Below are 16,785 nucleotides of genomic sequence, written 5' to 3'. Positions count from 1 at the left end.
CGCAAGCAAAGTCCATTAAAAGCATTTGCATGCTTCTGCATATTCCTCTTCGACTACTACTTCCTTTTCATCTGGGATAATTTTCGATTCCTTTGCTGTGAGATGGCAATTATAAATCGATTTATAGCCATTCCCCGGGTGAAGAAGCTAATATTGATTAAATTTACATGGCTGAACAATAAAAAGTGAGAAAATCTGAGCTAAGAAAACCTCAATTGGCCTTTTCATTAAGCCCCAACTGGACTTGATCCGTCCCTGCCACTCAAATGGGGGCGAAAGCGATAAAAATGTAAAGAACTCTTCCATTGCTGGTGGGAATCAGCTCGATCAGACTTTGTTACTGTGGGTGTGGTCGTCGTCGTCGTCTTCGTCGTCCTCGTTGTTGCAGCTGCAAGTAGCGGTAAAATACACACGCACACATCACACACACATTCAACTGAAGAAGATTTGTGTTTATTTTGTAATCTGTGAAATATTTGTGGCATGGCAAATATTTTCACTTCTGTCTTTTGCGCGTTTCCGCATAGAGCCCCGAAATGGAAAAGTCAAAGATTAAGCTACAGAACGAGAAGGAGTAGTATATATAAAAACAATTGCCATCAACCAAATATTTTGAAAAACTTCTACTTTTTTTGACAACTGCTTGGGAAGGTCCACCCCCACCCCACGACCCGCCGCACCATAGTCTTGGGTCCACCTACATCACTAAATAATAAAGCGTAACCAGCAAAAGGCGTGCCTGCGCCTTGGCCTGTGACTATGTGACTCTGGACTCTGAATTCTGTTTCTATCCATTCTGGATAATATAAGCTCCAGCTACACAGCTCCAGCTCTGGCAACTACTACTAACTAACCAGCTACGGCACCTAGGCCTACTTATGCTGCTTGTGTTTGTGGCTTGTATTTTATGGTTTGTGTACACATTTTTGCACACATGCGCGCCCGGGTCATTCAACTTGGTGGCAGCATCAGTTTTGGCCCAGACCATCCAGCCATGGCCACGTTTAGGTGGAGATCGGATGGGATGGGATGGGATGGCACGGTGGAAGAGTCGATGAGGAGGCGATGTGAGCGCGCTTTCCTAGAATAAACAAAATGCACGACTCGCGCGACCAAACCAAGACCGCGAGCAACAACCAACGCCGCCGCCAACAACTTTGGCTGCAGCTTAAGTACACGATGCAGAGTAGAGAGTAGAAGAAGTAGAAGAAGAAGAAGTTGTGCCATGTAGCTGGAGCCGCACTAGCTTCTTTGACTAACTGACTGACTGACTGACTGACTTCTGTTTGTTGGACCGACACGACCATGTTTGATGTGTACCATCAACTTCATCATGATCATCATCATCCTTGTCGCCGTCGCCGTCGTTGTAGTCGTCAACCAGCCGCCGTCTCTTGGTCATCATGATGATGTATGTTGCCTTGTTTTAGTTGTTGCACTTGCACAGCAGAAAATTGTTGCATAAGTTTGCATTACAACAAGATTGCAGGGTGGGTAAATGGGGTAGGCTGTGTGATGGTGTGGAGGGATGGAGGGGAGAGGGCGACTGCGAACCGGCTACATGATTGACTCCCATTGCCTTCTCCTCCTACTCCGCCAAAAATTCTTCACACTGCCAAAGCCAAAGCCAGAGCCAGTCAAGTGGCGAATATCTCTTCCTTCTCGAGCTCCTCCATCTTCCTCTTCATGTCTGGCAATCCTTAACAGTTAATGTGTGAATTTTTATGCGTTGCCAGGTTCGTTCGGTCGGTTGGTCGGTCGGTCGTGTTGTTGTTCTTACCGCATAAAATGTAATTTACATCCGTTAGTTTTGTACTCTGATGCCAGAGCCCCAGAGTTAGAGAGAGAAAGCAATTGCTACTTCTATTTGTAGCTTGATGACTTGGTCATAAGTTGGTCTCATACACGTCCATATACTGAACATAATTTGCCGTTCACATTGTTGCCAAACTAAACTCTAAAGGGTTTGCATTTCTATTAAATGTATACTAGAGACCCGCTCCCATCTCCCACCTTCATCTCCTTCCTCTTCTTAGTATGCGGAAATTAAATCACTCTAATGAAATATGTGTTAAATTGTCCACTCTTCAACTGCGGGCAATTAATCATCGGTATGGTGTAGACCACAGGCAACACAACAACAGCAGCAACAGCAACAAACTGCAATTCATAAAAATGCAATTTGTCAAATCATTTTTACCTCTGGACACAAGCAACAGCAAGTGACCAAAGAGGCTAACTGTCAGCTTAAACAATTTGTTTCAGCCATTTTTCAGAGGCTCTTTCCTCTTGGCCCAGTGTGGGACACACGCAGGTTAACTATGTTTAGAACCAGGTACATGTATGTGCCATTATTTCTGGGATATTCTGTTGTTGTTGCAGCAGCAGCAGCTTGGCTACATTTTGATTATGTGGTAATAACACGTTGCACGCACACAAAGCCAACCTTGGGGCAATGCAATTTCATTGCTACCGGCAACCAGCGGCATCTGGGGGCCCTGTTATCAGGCTAAGGCACATAGAGTTGCATGGCCATTCTGCTCAACAGGAGCTAGAGCCTGTTGCTGCTGCTGCTGTTGGCCTACGCAAGTTAGGCCAAAGCCATGTCCAAAGTCTAATTTCAATTGCATGCAGCCACAATTAGAGTTTGGCATTTGCTGCAATAGATAAATGAATTTATTATGGCCATGGCTAACGGATATGGCCATCATAAAATTCTATCGTAATAGAGGCAAAAAGTAACCATGGCATTTCATAAACTAACAATAAAACAACAACTACAACAATTTCCTTTCTTCTATTTACAGCACCGTTGCAGGAATACACAGAGATCCAACAGTATTCGGGTAAGAAAACAAGGGAAATTCCTTTTAATCTCACACAACGAAACGAAAGGGACACTTTAATTGCGGCCCAAAAGCACTTGGCCTTAAATTTCGAAACTTCTGTAAATTAGTTAATAGCCAGGAAATATCTACTTTAAACAATTAAATAATTAAGCAGCAATTTAAATACTCACCTCTCAAAAAACACTTGCCAAATAATATTTCCAAAAGACAGAAAACTTGGAAACTTGTATTAAGATTTTTGGTATTTAAATGGTATTTAATTAAATACATATACTGCTTAGCATTTTGTTTTTTTGGTATTTAATTAAATACATAAACTGCTTAGCATTTTGTCCGATTGACATTAATTTGAAAATATTAAAACGCGTTAAGCCGCTAATCAGGCTTAAATCAAATCAAACCAAATCGAGCGCTGACCATTCTCAATCACAGAGCTGTCATAAGCCCTGACCGCAGCTCCATTAACCAGTTAGATGAGGTGTGAAAAGTAGTCAGGGAACAACAAATTGAAACATAAAGATATACATAAGCATAGCTGTTTTGGTTTTTTTTTTTCGTTTTTTACGAGTTATGTGGAAAACGTGAGCGCCAGACAGACAAAAGACGCCAAAAGATTTCAATCAAAAAAATGGTCTAGCCATGCCGTGAGACAGGTTGTCGGAGCTTAACGTGTTAATGATGAGTGGATGTGAAATTTATTGCGGGTGGACGTCACTAAATTAGGTAGTCAGAGAGACAAACCGACAGACAGACAGATGGACAGACGAGTGTGCATATGTTAAATTACGGTGTTAAACTCGCTGGAATTTGCGTTTTTGTTTAACGACATTGATGAGCAATAAAAAATTGTCGACTACTTGGCTTGGCACGTTCAATGGAGTTATGACAGTTGATGGCGCTAAGTTTAATTTATAGGCCCATTTGACATAGTAGCCCACATGAATGGGAGTGTAAGTTGGCCCGTTTGCATGGCTAATATATAGAATCTATTAGGTTGGCAAAGACCCAGCCATTGTTTTGGAGAGGGGCAAAATCTTCCCAGGCTCTGGTCTAGTTAGAAGCATGCATCATGCAGTTCATAATGTGAGATTGTATTTTCTAAATTACTTGCAGAAGGCTGCTACTACAACTATGCCCACTATAACGAGGGCGATCGCATCATGACCAATGAGCCGTGTCTTAACTGCACCTGCCACAATCGTATGCTCATGTGCTATCTCCGCGTCTGCCCGTTCACAAAACCGATTGGGCACGATTGCATTGTGGAGAAACGGGAGGACCAATGTTGCCCCATTATAACTTGTCCAGAGGGTAAGTTGTGACAGATCTTGGGGGCTAATGAAATACTCATCGTTTTATTTGATCTTATGCAGTTCCTGTTGATGTACCATACCATCTGCCCGAACCCGGCACTGAATTGAGCATACCCGAGAAATTTGGTTGCAGTATTGAGGAGAAATTCTATCCAGAAGGCGCCCAAGTGCCATCGAATCCAAATAAACCATGTGAGCTGTGCTATTGCATTAATAATCAGACTAAATGTGTCATGCAAGAGTGCACACTGCATGTGGAGGGCTGCACACCCATCTACAATAAGGGCTCTTGTTGTCCAGTGCGTTATAGTTGCGGTAAGTTGTTGAATCTTGCTGGTGGGATTAGCAAATTGCTCATTTATATCCTCATTGCAGATCACGAAAACGATGTACTCGAACTGGAGGATCATTCTACCACAACAACCACTGTGCGTCCTACACCTGGCTTTATACTAACATCGACCATGACGCCTGCCGTCTCAACCGATTGTATACACAATGGCGATGTCTTTGCCGATGGAGCTTCGATTAAGGGCAAAAACGCTTGTGAGCATTGCTATTGCATGCGTGGCGATATTGTCTGTGCCGTCCAGCAATGTGAAATGCCCATGGTGGCCTCATTCGGCAAGTCCTGCAAGGCCATGCCAGCAGCCGAAGGCGAGTGCTGTCCCAGCAATTATATTTGTGAGGATGATAGTGCAACTACAGAAATCATTGCGGTTACTTCCGTGCCCAAGGATACTGAGGAAGATGAAGTTGAAGTCACAACTTCAGCTCCTGCTAAGGACATTCACGGTGAGATCCCCAAGGAGGATGTTGATCTGCAAAAGCACATTGATGACGAAGAAACTGAGAAGGAAAAGGAAAGCGCTACTGATATACCGTCTGAGGATTTGGGTAGCGGTGAAGCTGAGGAGGATAGTGATACTACAACATCCACAAGCACAACAACAAGCGCTCCGATTCGGGCAACCGATGAGAAGGACTTCACCTTTGAACCAGAGTCTTCAACCGTTGTCGCTGATAGCAGAATCGATGTTCCAAGCTCAACCGAAAAGGCGCCTGCAGCACCAGTTGATGATGCCAGCGGCGAAGGAGAAACTGAAGAGGAAAATGTGGTCAAGACAACACCACCTGCAGAATCAAGTGAGAAGGAAGATGAGTCCCAACCATCTAAGACTGATGACGTTGGTAGTGGCGAGAAGGAAATTGTTCCACCCACAACACCTGCTTCTGCAGAAAAGGTTAGTTCTGACGAGGAATTGGTTAAACCCACAACATCACCTTCGGTTGAGGAAGGAAGTGGTGAAGACGAAATTAATGATGCGATTGAAGATCATACCGAAGAAGCCAGTGGTGAAAAGAAACCAGACGAAACCGTCAAAGCTACCACTCCATCCGCCGAACCAGATGAAACGGTCAAGGAAACAACTCCCTCTTCTGAGCAAGATGAAATCGTCAACGAAACAACACCTGAGACTGAACAGTCTAGTAGTGAAGCTGAAGACGACGAAATTAAGACATCAACACCCGCTGCTGATAGCAAAAAGGACCTGGCCAAACCTACAATTGACTCAGATCTGGGTAGCGGTGAACGTGAAGATGATATTGTTACAACAGCATCGCCCATATTTACAGATGAGGAAGTTGTTAAGGAAACGACTCCTGCTGGCCAAGTGTCCGATTCAAGCGAAGAAGACATTGCAAAGCCCACAACTCCAGCGACTAGCAGTGACGAAGATGAGTCTGCCAAGCCAACTACACCGAAATCTGTGGAGCAACAAACAGACAAAGTTGAGAGTACAACTGACTTGTCTGCAGAGCAGGAAGATGAAGATGACACTAAAGATAAGGAGGAAGACTCAACAACGATTGGCTCTCCAGTCTTCTCATCTACTGAAGGTATTAGCACAGAAGAAGTTCCCAAGAAAGATGAACCGGCCACAGACAGCACAACTAGTGCACCGGCCCATGCTGATGATAAAGAAACAACGACATTGCCCACTGAGACTGACAAGCAGGAAACCGATAAAGAATCATCCCACGAAGAGGAACAAACTGAAGCCCCTAAGGATACTGAGGAATCCACTGACCGTTTGCCCGAAAGCGACGATTCTTTGGCTACATCAACCGAGAAACCAAAGGATGGCACATCAACAACTTCAGCAGAGAAAGAAGATGAAGAAATTGTACCATCCACAAGTACACCACTCGACAAACACGAGCAACCCACTTTGGAAGAAGAAGAAGAAAGCACACAACAAGTTCCCACTAAATCCGAGATTGCGCCATCGGTCCTTGAATCTGAGGACACTACTGCAGTCCCAGAGCAAGATGAGGCTGTCTCAACCGATAAACCAAAGGGAGTTTATCTACCACCTGCCGGTGAATCAGATTCAACTGAAGTCCCAGAGGCTATTCCTAGCACCGGTGCTCCTAAGCTTGATACTGAGGAGGCCAGTACAGAGGCATCAGCTGAAGAAGTCCCCTCGAAACCGTCAAAGACTACCACCAGTGATGTGGAGGGCGAATCAAGTAGTACTGCTCAACCAACGGTTGCTTCAATCGATAACCGTGATGACTTTGTGCCTGAGAAAACTACTGTGGAGCCCACTGAAGAAGAAAGTTCCTCCGAAGAACTTCCTGACATGCACCTGCCAGCAGTCATACCAGGAGAAGGTGACTGTTTGGTTGAAGGCAAAACGTATGCCAATAACACAAGCGTACCCACAACAACACCCTGTGATGTATCCTGCAAGTGCGTCAGCAGCATTGTTTCTTGCCAGCCAATGGAATGCAAAATTCCCGAAAACAGAGAGAAGTGCATCCTGGCTACTGACCTCCTTGATGGTTGCTGCCCAACTTACATTTGCGAGGATGAGAAGGAGGAAGCCACAACTGCTAAGCCTGTCGATGACAGTGAATTGGACAGTAGCACAGAAGAAATTCCCAAGGATGTTATTATGCCTTCTGGCATAACTGAGAAACCAATGTCACACGTCAAGCCTGATGAGGAAGTACCAGAAGCAACAACAGTGGCTGCAGATGAAAAACCAACTGATGAGAAGCCAGAAGATAAGAAAACAATTCAACAGAAGACTCAAAAGCCTGTTGAAACGAAGCCGGAGCACAAACCTGAGGCGGATGAAGAAATTGAAGAGCCAACTATTGATGAAGTTACTAAAAAGACTCCAGAGGAGCCTTCTGGTCAGACTCCACCTTCATCCACAGATCAAAAACCAACTGAAGAGGAGGCGCCGAAGAAAGAACAGGAAACAATTATACCAACTACCGTTGGCCCCGTATTCGAGGAAGATAAAACCGAGTCTGTCTCAGATAAGCTTGACGAAAAACCAGAAGGAGAAGTTTCGATTGATGAAAAGATTCCAGAACCATCTACCAGCGGACCCACTGAAGCTCAAGATTCTGACAAACCTACAACAATCGCTCCATCGACATCTGATGAAACACCAAAGGCTACAACGATTTCACCCGAAATTGAAGATGCCGACAGCGACAAGAAATCTGAGCCCCTGCCACCATTGCCTACCACGGCTGCTCCTGCTAAATCAGAGGATGAGAGTACGAAACCCATTGAAGAAGAATCCGCTACCGAGACTGGTATCGAACAGAAGCCATCCGAGAAAGAGCCTTCTGCAACAACTGTTCCACTTTCTGAAGAAGGTAAAGAAAAACCTGTCGAAGCATCGACCACGTTGCCTGCAGAATCAGATAATGAAATTAACGATGATGATACAGTGGGCGCTACGGCTGCTCCTGTACCATCTACTGATAAGACTTCCACTGACGCACCATCGTCTGAAGAAGAAGAATCTGCTGAGGTTACGAATGTACCACAGGCAGCCGATAAAGATGTATTGCCGACCACTGCTTCATCAATCTCAGAAGAAAGCTCACCTGCAGCCTCTGCTGAAAACGAAGTCGAACCAGAAACAGAACGGGCAACAACTGTTTCTCCTGCTCATGTTGACAAGGATGTTCCATCAACTGATGAACGCAAAGAATACCCAGAGAAGGAATTGGATGTCACAACATCTGCTCCAGTTTCGGACGAAGTCGCCACTAAGAAACCTTATGACGAGGAAGCCCCGACATCTACTGAAGAAAGTGAAAAGGACAAGGAGGATAAATTGGACGTCACCCCTGGCTTGCCTTCTGAAGAAGAAGATGAGATATCTTCAACGGAAGAAATATCTGCCGAACAACCTGACAAGAAGAAACCAGAAGTACCTTCTAAATCAACAGAAGAAGACGCATTGGACATCACCACTGCAGCACCTTCTGTTGATATTGAAATTCCCAAACTTCCTGTCTTTGAGGAAATTATTCCGTCTTCCACGGAGCAAGAAACTAAGCATGAGATTGAAACAACCAGTGCTCCAGTTGACAAAGAACCAGAATCTACTTCAGGACCAACACAAGATGACAAAATGGATGTTTCTACCGATATTCCAACCATTGAAGATAAACCATCTGAAGGTTCTGACAAGATTCCCGAAGAAAAGGTTGAAGCCACAACGGTATCCCCAATATATGGAGAGGAACCAACTAAGGTGCCAGATGACTTTGCTGAAGGTTCTGACAAGCCTACAACTGTTCCTCCTGTTTCTGAAGAAGACTCTTCGAAACCAACGGATGAAAAGCCCTCGTCTGAAGAAAAGGAAGAAAGCTCAGAAGAAGCCGCGACTACCATTTCACCTCACGATAGTAAAATATTTGTTCCATTACCCACAACTGCTTCTCCAGAGGATAAACCTGCATCAGAAATTGAAGCTGAAGAGAAACCAGTCAAGGAGGATGAAGCCACAACTGAGCCACCTACTTCAGAAGAAGAGGGTGAAGATTCTTCAACGTCTCGTGGTCCAGCAGCTGATAACGACGAGAAGGTACAGCCCACAGTTGCAACCATTCCAGAATCGGAAGAGAAACCATATGAGAAGGAACCCTCTAAGGAAGAACCAGAATCTGTTACTGTCCTGCCCACTGAAGATGACAAAAAGACAGTTGGAAAAGACGAACAAGAAGCTACAACAATATCATCCACTGAAGAAGCTGACAAGAAACCTGAACAAGACACGAAACCATTTGAGAAGGAGCCCTCTAAGGAAGAACACGAAGCAACAACTGTTCCATCTGCTGAGGAATCTGACGAAGAACTCGACGATGACAAGAAGGCCGTTGAAAAGGAGCCTTCTAAGGATGAACAAGAAGCTACCACTGTTAGTCCCGCAGAAAGTGACAAGAAGCCAGCCGACGATAAGAAACCAGTTGAGTCAGAGATTCCGAAAGGAGAGCAAGAAGCAACAACTGCCATCCCAGCTGAAGAGAGTGAAGAAAAGCCAGCTGGTGACAAGAAACCACTTGAGAAGGAGCCCTCTAAGGAAGAACACGAAGCAACAACTGTTCCATCTGCTGAGGAATTTGACGAAGAGCGCGACGAAGACAAGAAGACATCTGAAAAGGAGCCCTCTAAAGATGAACAAGCAGCTACTACTGTTAGTCCCGCGGAAGAAAGTGACAAGGAGCCAGCCGATGACAAGAAACAAGTTGAGCCAGAGATTGCCAAAGGAGAGCAAGAAGCAACAACTGCAATCCCAGCTGAACAGAGTGAAGAAAAACCTGCCGGCGATGAGAAACCAGTTGAAAAGGAGCCATCCAAGGAAGAACAAGAAGCAACAACTGTTCCATCAGCTGAGGAATCAGACGAAGAACGCCACGATGACAAGAAGACTGTTGAAAAGGAGCCTCCTAAGGATGAACAAGAAGCAACAACTGTTCCAACAGCTGAAGAATCTGACGAAGAACGCGACGATGACAAGAAGATTGTTGAAAAGGAGCATCCCAAGGAAGAACAAGAAGCAACCACTGTTCCATCAGCTGAAGAATCTGACGAAGAACGCTTCGATGACAAGAAGACCGTTGAACAAGAAGCTACCACTATTAGTCCCGCAGAAGAAAGTCACAAGGAGCCAGCCGATGACAAAAAGCCAGTTTACCCTGAGACTCCCAAAGAAGAGCAAGAAGCAACTACTGCGATCCCAGCTGAACAGAGTGAAGAGAAGCCAGCTGATGATAAGAAACCAGTTGAAAAAGAGCCATCCAAGGAAGAACAAGAAGCAACAACTGTTCCATCAGCTGAAGAATCTGATGAAGAACGCGATGATGACACAAAGACTGATGAAAAGAAGCCTTCCGAGCAAGAACCTGAAGCAACAACTGTACCATCATCTGAGGAGTCTGACAAGGAGCCAACTGATGATAAGAAGACCTCTGACAAGGAACCTTCCAAAGATGAACAGGAACCGACAACTGTGCAACCAGCTCAAGAAGACCACAAAGTGCCTTCAGACGAAAAAGAACCCTCTGAAGAAGGTCAAGATCAAGAAACAACATCTGCACCCAGTCCATCAGTACCAATCACTAGTGATGATGATGATTCTGATGCTGATGATAAGAAGGCCACAACAGTGTCACCTGTTGATGACAAGAAAGAAGCTGATGTCGCAGAATCAAGCACGTCGGCAGCTCCCTCAGATAAGGATGAGGAAAGCAAAGATGGTGCGCCCATTGTTCCTACAACCGAATCACCTGTCGCCATTGAAACTGGCTCCACTGTTGCTCCATTTGATGCTCCAGCTGCTGAAGAATTCGACAAGAAGCCCATGGATGAGGTCATGTCCCAGACTGTGGCACCTCACTCTGGAGACGAAGAATATCCTACTGTTCAGCCTGAGACTGCCACAGCTTCTTCCGAAGACTCTGAAAAGACTCCAGTCACAGGTGCTCCTGTTGATGATGCCATTACAGTAACAAGCAAACCTAGTCAACAACCTCAGCCATCAGAAGATGTGGGCGAAGAGAGTACCGAATCAGGCGATATTGAATCTGAAGACACAACTGAGAAGGCTTCAGGTGGAAAACATAGGCCACCAATCCAAGAGCAAACCACAGACAAAATTCCAGAAGCTCCAGTCAAGGCAGATGAGATCGAGTCATCAACAGCTAGCCCCACATCTGAGTCTGAGAAGTCAACCGAAATACCCGAAACGGAAATTCATACCATCAAGCCAACCCACGAGGAGGACAAGACCACCGAAGCTTCAGCTGGAGTTCAGCCTAGCCTTGACTCTACGGAGGATGGAGGTGAATCGGTCGAATCCGAAGAGGAGAAGATTCCAGCAACTGAACCCTCACGCAAGGATGAGGACAGCGACGATTCTGCAGAATCTGAAGAGCCAGTCACCGAATCCGGCGAGAAGAAACCCGAAGATCATGAGCCTGAAGTGCCCGCTGTGGTTTCGGAAATTCCTCAGACAACAGCAGCGCCCGCAGCCCATGATGAAACATCTGCCGAAACCTCAAGTGAAGAAGTTGCCACAGAACATGTCGAAACGCCCCTTGTTTCGACAGTGCATCCACTATTCCAATTGCCCAGTACCACAAAGATCCCAGCCATTGATGATAGAGTCGGCGAGGAAGGCGAATCTGAGACCACTCCTACCAAACAGATCACAGAAGAGCCAACAACCCCATCTACTACAAGCACCACAACAGAGGAACCACATAGTCCCACGACTGCAGTGTCTAGTCCACACCACGAGCCCATTACACCACCAAGCTATGGAAATCCACCACAATACGAGGACGAATATGATGAAGAAGAAGTATTCGGTCCAGGCACCTGCCGATATGCTGGCAAACTTTACGTGTCCGCCCAGCAAATACCACGTGACGATCCTTGCGACTTCTGTTTCTGCTTCAGAAGTGACATCATCTGCCTGCAACAATCTTGCCCACCTCCAATTGCCGGCTGTCACGAAGAACCTATCTCTGGATTCTGCTGTCCTCGCTACGAATGCCCCGTTTCGATGGCGGCTGTGCTTAACATAACGACAAGCACGACAACCACAAGCACCACACTGCCCCCGCATTTCCTCAACTACTCCCACGGTGATGCAGTGAAGCACACCGGTTGCCTCATCAACGGCCGTTCCTACAGGGTGGGCGAGCCCATCGAGTCGACGAGTGGTCCCTGCATCAGCTGCACGTGAGTATAACTCTTAACGCTTATTGTGCCCCCACCCATAAAATCGAAATCGAAATCTGTTATTAATTATCCCCTTCTTCCCAACCCCTCTAACCATTTTCAGTTGCGGCGGCGATGGCAAGATGAAGTGTGACCCACAACAATGTGTCCCTGAGCCAACAATGCAGCAAGTGATGGCAGCCGTGGCATCGGGACGCAAAAGATGAACCACCAGCCATGCTCACTAAATATAATTTTAACTAATTTTTAAGCCCTGCAGACAAACAATCACAAACCAATCCACTAAAACGCACACACAGAAAGACCCAAAAAAAAAAAAACAGGCAATAGAAACCCGATTTAGAACCAGAACAGAAAATACAGAATAACTTAGGTGCCAAAACTAATGGAATAATGGGAAAAAGAAAAATATATATCGCATGACCCCCTTCGTCGATATCATCCGCACTCGTTCAATTGAGTTACGCCAATTTGTTTCGGATTAGGTTACGTTGACGAAGCAACCAGTGATATTGTACTGTATACTTAGTATAGGTGCAATTAATTTAGAATGCGCTCACTAACATAACAAAGGAATGAAAAATATGATGAATTACTTAATGTATTTGTAAACCAATAGCAACGTCGCGCATGCCTTGTAAGGCCGTTCATTGTGCAATCGCCCAATCGCTTTCAGGAGACTCTCAAATATCAAATCAAATATATTACCATCATCCGATCAGGTGCAATCAATGGCGTTACGAAGCTAAATAGGCGCGCCGTTTGGCTACTCGGCAAATCGTTTCTATTTTTTTGTTTGTTTTTTAATAGCAATATCTTTTCTTCAAATGCGCTTTTGTAGTATTTTAGTCACTTTATTTTTTAAACATTATTAATTTTTTTTTGTGTATAATTGTTGCTTCTAGTCTTCTTTTGTTGTAAGAGCAACGAGATCCGCCTAACGAACATACGCATCAGATTTGAATTGAAAAATTTAGTTGAAGTTTAGGACATGGAAACAATCTTCTCTTTAACTTTTCCAAGCTTTTATACTTTTATATACAAAAATATATAATGTGTACGTCGTGTATAATGGAGAAACGAACGAAACTAGTTTTTATAGCAATTTTACAAAAAAAAAAAAAAAAGGAAAACGAATCACGAACAATTGCATAGTTTTTAACGGATTGATTTTAAAATTAGCTTCAAAGCATTTGAGCTGAATTCTGCACAAATGCCATTTTTTGGTAGTGAATGAAGAATGGTAGTTTACATATGTAATAGAACTTTTTTTAGATCAACTGATAAAAACTAAAAAGTAAAATATGCAAATACAAAAAAAATTGTAAGCTATGGCTATTGCTCGACTGACTGAAAATCCTTAGTAGAGAACACAATTTTTTTTCAAACTATCAGCAAGCCGCGTTGATATTAAAAAAATAATAATAATAAATATTAATCCTAGAGACATATTAAATTGGACAATTTTCAGTCACTTGAGCTTTAGAAATACGCTATAAATACATGAATAAATATGAACAAACCCCCTTTAGATATATATTATCTCCTAAATATAATTGTAGCTTTTAAGTATTTAATTTAATAAAAACAGAAAAAAAAAAAATAAAAATTATATAAATAAATTTTAATTTAGATCTTATTTATTTCATATGTCTTTTAAGAACAGCTCTTGTGTTTCCATACCTTATGATAATTTATATGCAATCTTTTCATTGTAATCTTATAAATAAATACAACGCTTTTTATTGAAATGTATGAAATATTGTTCTGATTTGTCGTTAATTGAACTGATTAATCATTTGGGAACTAATTTATTTTTAAACTCTTCAAAAGAGTCATCAAAGTGGAATGGCCAAGACTGCTGTCAAGATCTCATTGGAATTGATTTATTTCTTGAAAGACATTTAAGTATGCAAAAGCTTAAACTTTGCTATACAACGGTCCACCGAATGCAACAATAATAATAGCTTCAGTGGCTAACGCTGAACATTTGAATATTTATGAGTTGCCGGCAAACAGGTATCGGTATGGGACCAAAACTTCGATACATAATCAACTATCGGTTAAAAACGGAGATTTGTTATCGAAACAAAATCGTTGCCTACTTTTGGAGTCAAAACGGTGTGGTGACACTGTTCGAGCTAGTGATGGCACCGTTGTTGTTGTTTCGCCCTCGCCGTGCCATCAGCTGAGCCGCAAAAAAGATTTTTTTCTAACAGGAGGCAAGTTTTAATTATTGTTAATTTCGTGAATTTTTAAATGAAACCCGCGATATAATTTGAAGATTGGTCTGTAACTGAGCGATTGGTGTCAACTGCATCTTGCCTCGATGGGCGATTTTGGACTGTGAAAAAAACGTAAACAAAAAGGTTATGTAAACTTATTGCTCTTGGTCTTGCAGCGTAAAGTGGAATTTCGAATTAAACATGTGGGGGCTCCAACGCTTTGCCGGTCGCATATCTACACAACTATATAGACATGTCGCGTACAGCAGCAACGCCCGGACGGCTGCGAGTGCTCCACTAGCGCCTACCAGTGGCCAGGAACAGGAGCAAGGCGCAGAAACACGTTCCAACACGCCGGCACCGGAGAAGGAACGGAAACCGAAAGGTGACGTATAGTAAGCGGAATTGACGCCTGATCTGTTCTGATTAGTGTTATGGTTGCAGGTCAAATGGTTGCCGCCGCCTTCGAGTCCCTGCGCAATGAGAACAATGACAAGGCTAGCCCCGCCGCCGTTGCCGCCTCTAATAACATTGACGAACGCATTGTGAAAGCAAAAACAGTTAATGGACTCCTGGGCATAACCGAGAACAACACCGGATTTTCCCGCAAACATGCCCTAAGGATTGTCTCCATTCTGGCCGAATGGAGCACAGTAAATCGTGTAAAAATATCCGAGTTTGAAAATGATACAAGATTTCTGCGTATCTGCCGAATGCTGGGACGAACAGTGCCCAAAAATGGAAACGGCAACAAGGCGGCTGCTGGGGATGGCAATAGCTCAAAGCGCATTTCTGGCTTTCGTACAGATGATCTAAATACAGTCCTCGGCGTTGCCGGAGACGATGAGGCTGCCAAACTGATAGCCAGCATAAGCCTGCCTCAAATGGTTAAAGTTATGAGCACTCTGGCCCAGCGTAAACGCCGTAGTACACCACTGTTACGATCCTTGGCCTTCAATATAAGCAGTTCCTCTGAACAGTTGGATCTGAAACAATCAGCGGATGTGCTCTATGCCATGTCTACTCTCAATTTCCAGGACTCTGTATTAGGCGCTAAGGTATGTGCCGATGTGCAGACAGCATTGCCCAAAAATCTGGATAAGTCAGCAGTCGTTGGATCCATTCTAACAAGCCTTGGTATTCTACGTTATCGAGATTTGGGTAAGTTTTTTCTAGCTTATTGGTAAATTCTATGCCTACAATGAATTTGATTTTTAGACATTTTGGAGTCCCTGACACAATGGCTCTTGAAAAACAGCGAAATCTGTCGACCTCAAGATCTCAGCGCGTATTTCCTTACCTCGGCCCTTCTGAATTTCAAGAGCTCACAAATTGAGGAGGTCGGCAAGAGTCTTGTAAAATCCATCGTACGAGACGATTTCACAAAACAATCGGATTGGTTAAATTATATTTGGTCCCTGACAATGCTCGGTATAGTCGACCACAGCCAATTGGAATCCGTTCTAAAGTAGGTTCACATTTATATACTTGATTGAGCATTATTTAAATTAATTTCTTTTTACATTTAGTGAGGAATTCTTGCAGAAACTGGAAAAGGATAAGACCGGCCTGACGCCTACTTCCAAAATGAGGCTTTTGAATTTGAACAGCTATGCCCATTTATTGTCTAAAGACTATAAAGGTGGACTCCTCCCAGCTGACAGTCCTGTCTACAATGTACCCATGGCGCATACCAAATCCAAACAGATTCTGGTCAATGGCATGTTAGATGCGCTTAAAAGTTTGCTGCCGGCCAGCAATTATGTTCAGAGTTCGGTGGACAGCAAAATGGGATTTCTGATAGGTAAGCAAAGTGCTTAATCCTTTTCCAGTTTCTTTGATGATAATGAAATGTATTTTTCAGATGCCCTTTGCCAGTTTGATGCAAACAGAAACCCCCTGCCTTTGGACAAAGAGAATGCCCAAGCTATTCGGTATGTTAGTTTACTTATTATCTGATACTCATATTAATTTTCTTTTACTTTCAGAGTTGCTTTAATGGTGGTCGATTTCCATGACATTTGCCATGGTTCCCATCGCAGTGCCAGCGGAATAACGAATCTAGCATTTGATTTGCTGGAGAAGAGTGGATATCATGTTATACCAGTGCCCTATAATGAATTCAACACTAGTGACAAATTACTGAAGCGTGTCCAGTATTTGGAGGCAAAGTTTAAGGCCATTGTTAGTAGCAAATAAATGAGTGAAGATTTTTAATTTTATCTATTTTTCGTAATGTTTTTCTCTATAAAATGAACTTGTTTAAACAACATTTGTTTTGTAAATTAATAATTAGGCGAGTGAATTATAAACTAAACAAGCAGATTGTT

At 43.6% G+C, this 16,785-nt stretch overlaps 2 protein-coding genes across 5 annotated transcripts in view; both read left to right on the top strand.

The window, feature by feature from the left end:
- Positions 1-12,666, top strand: part of tnc (tenectin) — a 35,910-nt gene extending 23,244 nt beyond the window's left edge. The window contains exons 3-7 of one of the 4 annotated variants that reach the window (XM_068301244.1): positions 2,808-2,846; positions 3,963-4,160; positions 4,223-4,477; positions 4,538-12,230; positions 12,334-12,666. In XM_068301244.1, coding sequence (XP_068157345.1) covers positions 2,808-2,846; positions 3,963-4,160; positions 4,223-4,477; positions 4,538-12,230; positions 12,334-12,436 — 8,288 coding nt within the window. In that variant the 3' untranslated portion in view covers positions 12,437-12,666. Of the gene's footprint in view, positions 1-2,807; positions 2,847-3,192; positions 3,328-3,393; positions 3,573-3,962; positions 4,161-4,222; positions 4,478-4,537; positions 12,231-12,333 lie in introns of those variants that run through there. The other 3 variants (XM_068301245.1, XM_068301247.1, XM_068301246.1) reach the window with 3 other exon arrangements.
- A 1,686-nt stretch (positions 12,667-14,352) lies between these two features.
- On the top strand, positions 14,353-16,677 carry LOC137585381 (FAST kinase domain-containing protein 4). The gene is made up of 7 exons (XM_068301139.1): positions 14,353-14,452; positions 14,632-14,840; positions 14,900-15,616; positions 15,674-15,923; positions 15,985-16,259; positions 16,320-16,389; positions 16,444-16,677. Exons 2-7 carry the CDS (start codon positions 14,657-14,659, stop codon positions 16,652-16,654), a joined length of 1,707 nt encoding a protein of 568 aa, XP_068157240.1. The 5' UTR covers positions 14,353-14,452; positions 14,632-14,656; the 3' UTR covers positions 16,655-16,677.
- The last annotated feature ends 108 nt before the right edge of the window (positions 16,678-16,785 follow it).

Source organism: Drosophila tropicalis, unplaced genomic scaffold (genome assembly GCF_018151085.1).
Source record: "Drosophila tropicalis isolate 14030-0801.00 unplaced genomic scaffold, ASM1815108v1 contig_878, whole genome shotgun sequence".
Taxonomy (NCBI): domain Eukaryota; kingdom Metazoa; phylum Arthropoda; class Insecta; order Diptera; family Drosophilidae; genus Drosophila; species Drosophila tropicalis.
This window is presented reverse-complemented; position numbering and strand designations above follow the sequence as displayed.

Excerpts from the sequence above, each read along its gene's own strand:
- LOC137585381 (XM_068301139.1), top strand. The coding sequence starts at position 14,657 with ATGTGGGGGCTCCAACGCTTTGCCGGTCGCATATCTACACAACTATAT. Across the intron at positions 14,841-14,899 it reads GAAGGAACGGAAACCGAAAG|GTCAAATGGTTGCCGCCGCC; the intron begins GTGACGTATAGT and ends TTATGGTTGCAG. Across the intron at positions 15,617-15,673 it reads TCTACGTTATCGAGATTTGG|ACATTTTGGAGTCCCTGACA; the intron begins GTAAGTTTTTTC and ends TTTGATTTTTAG.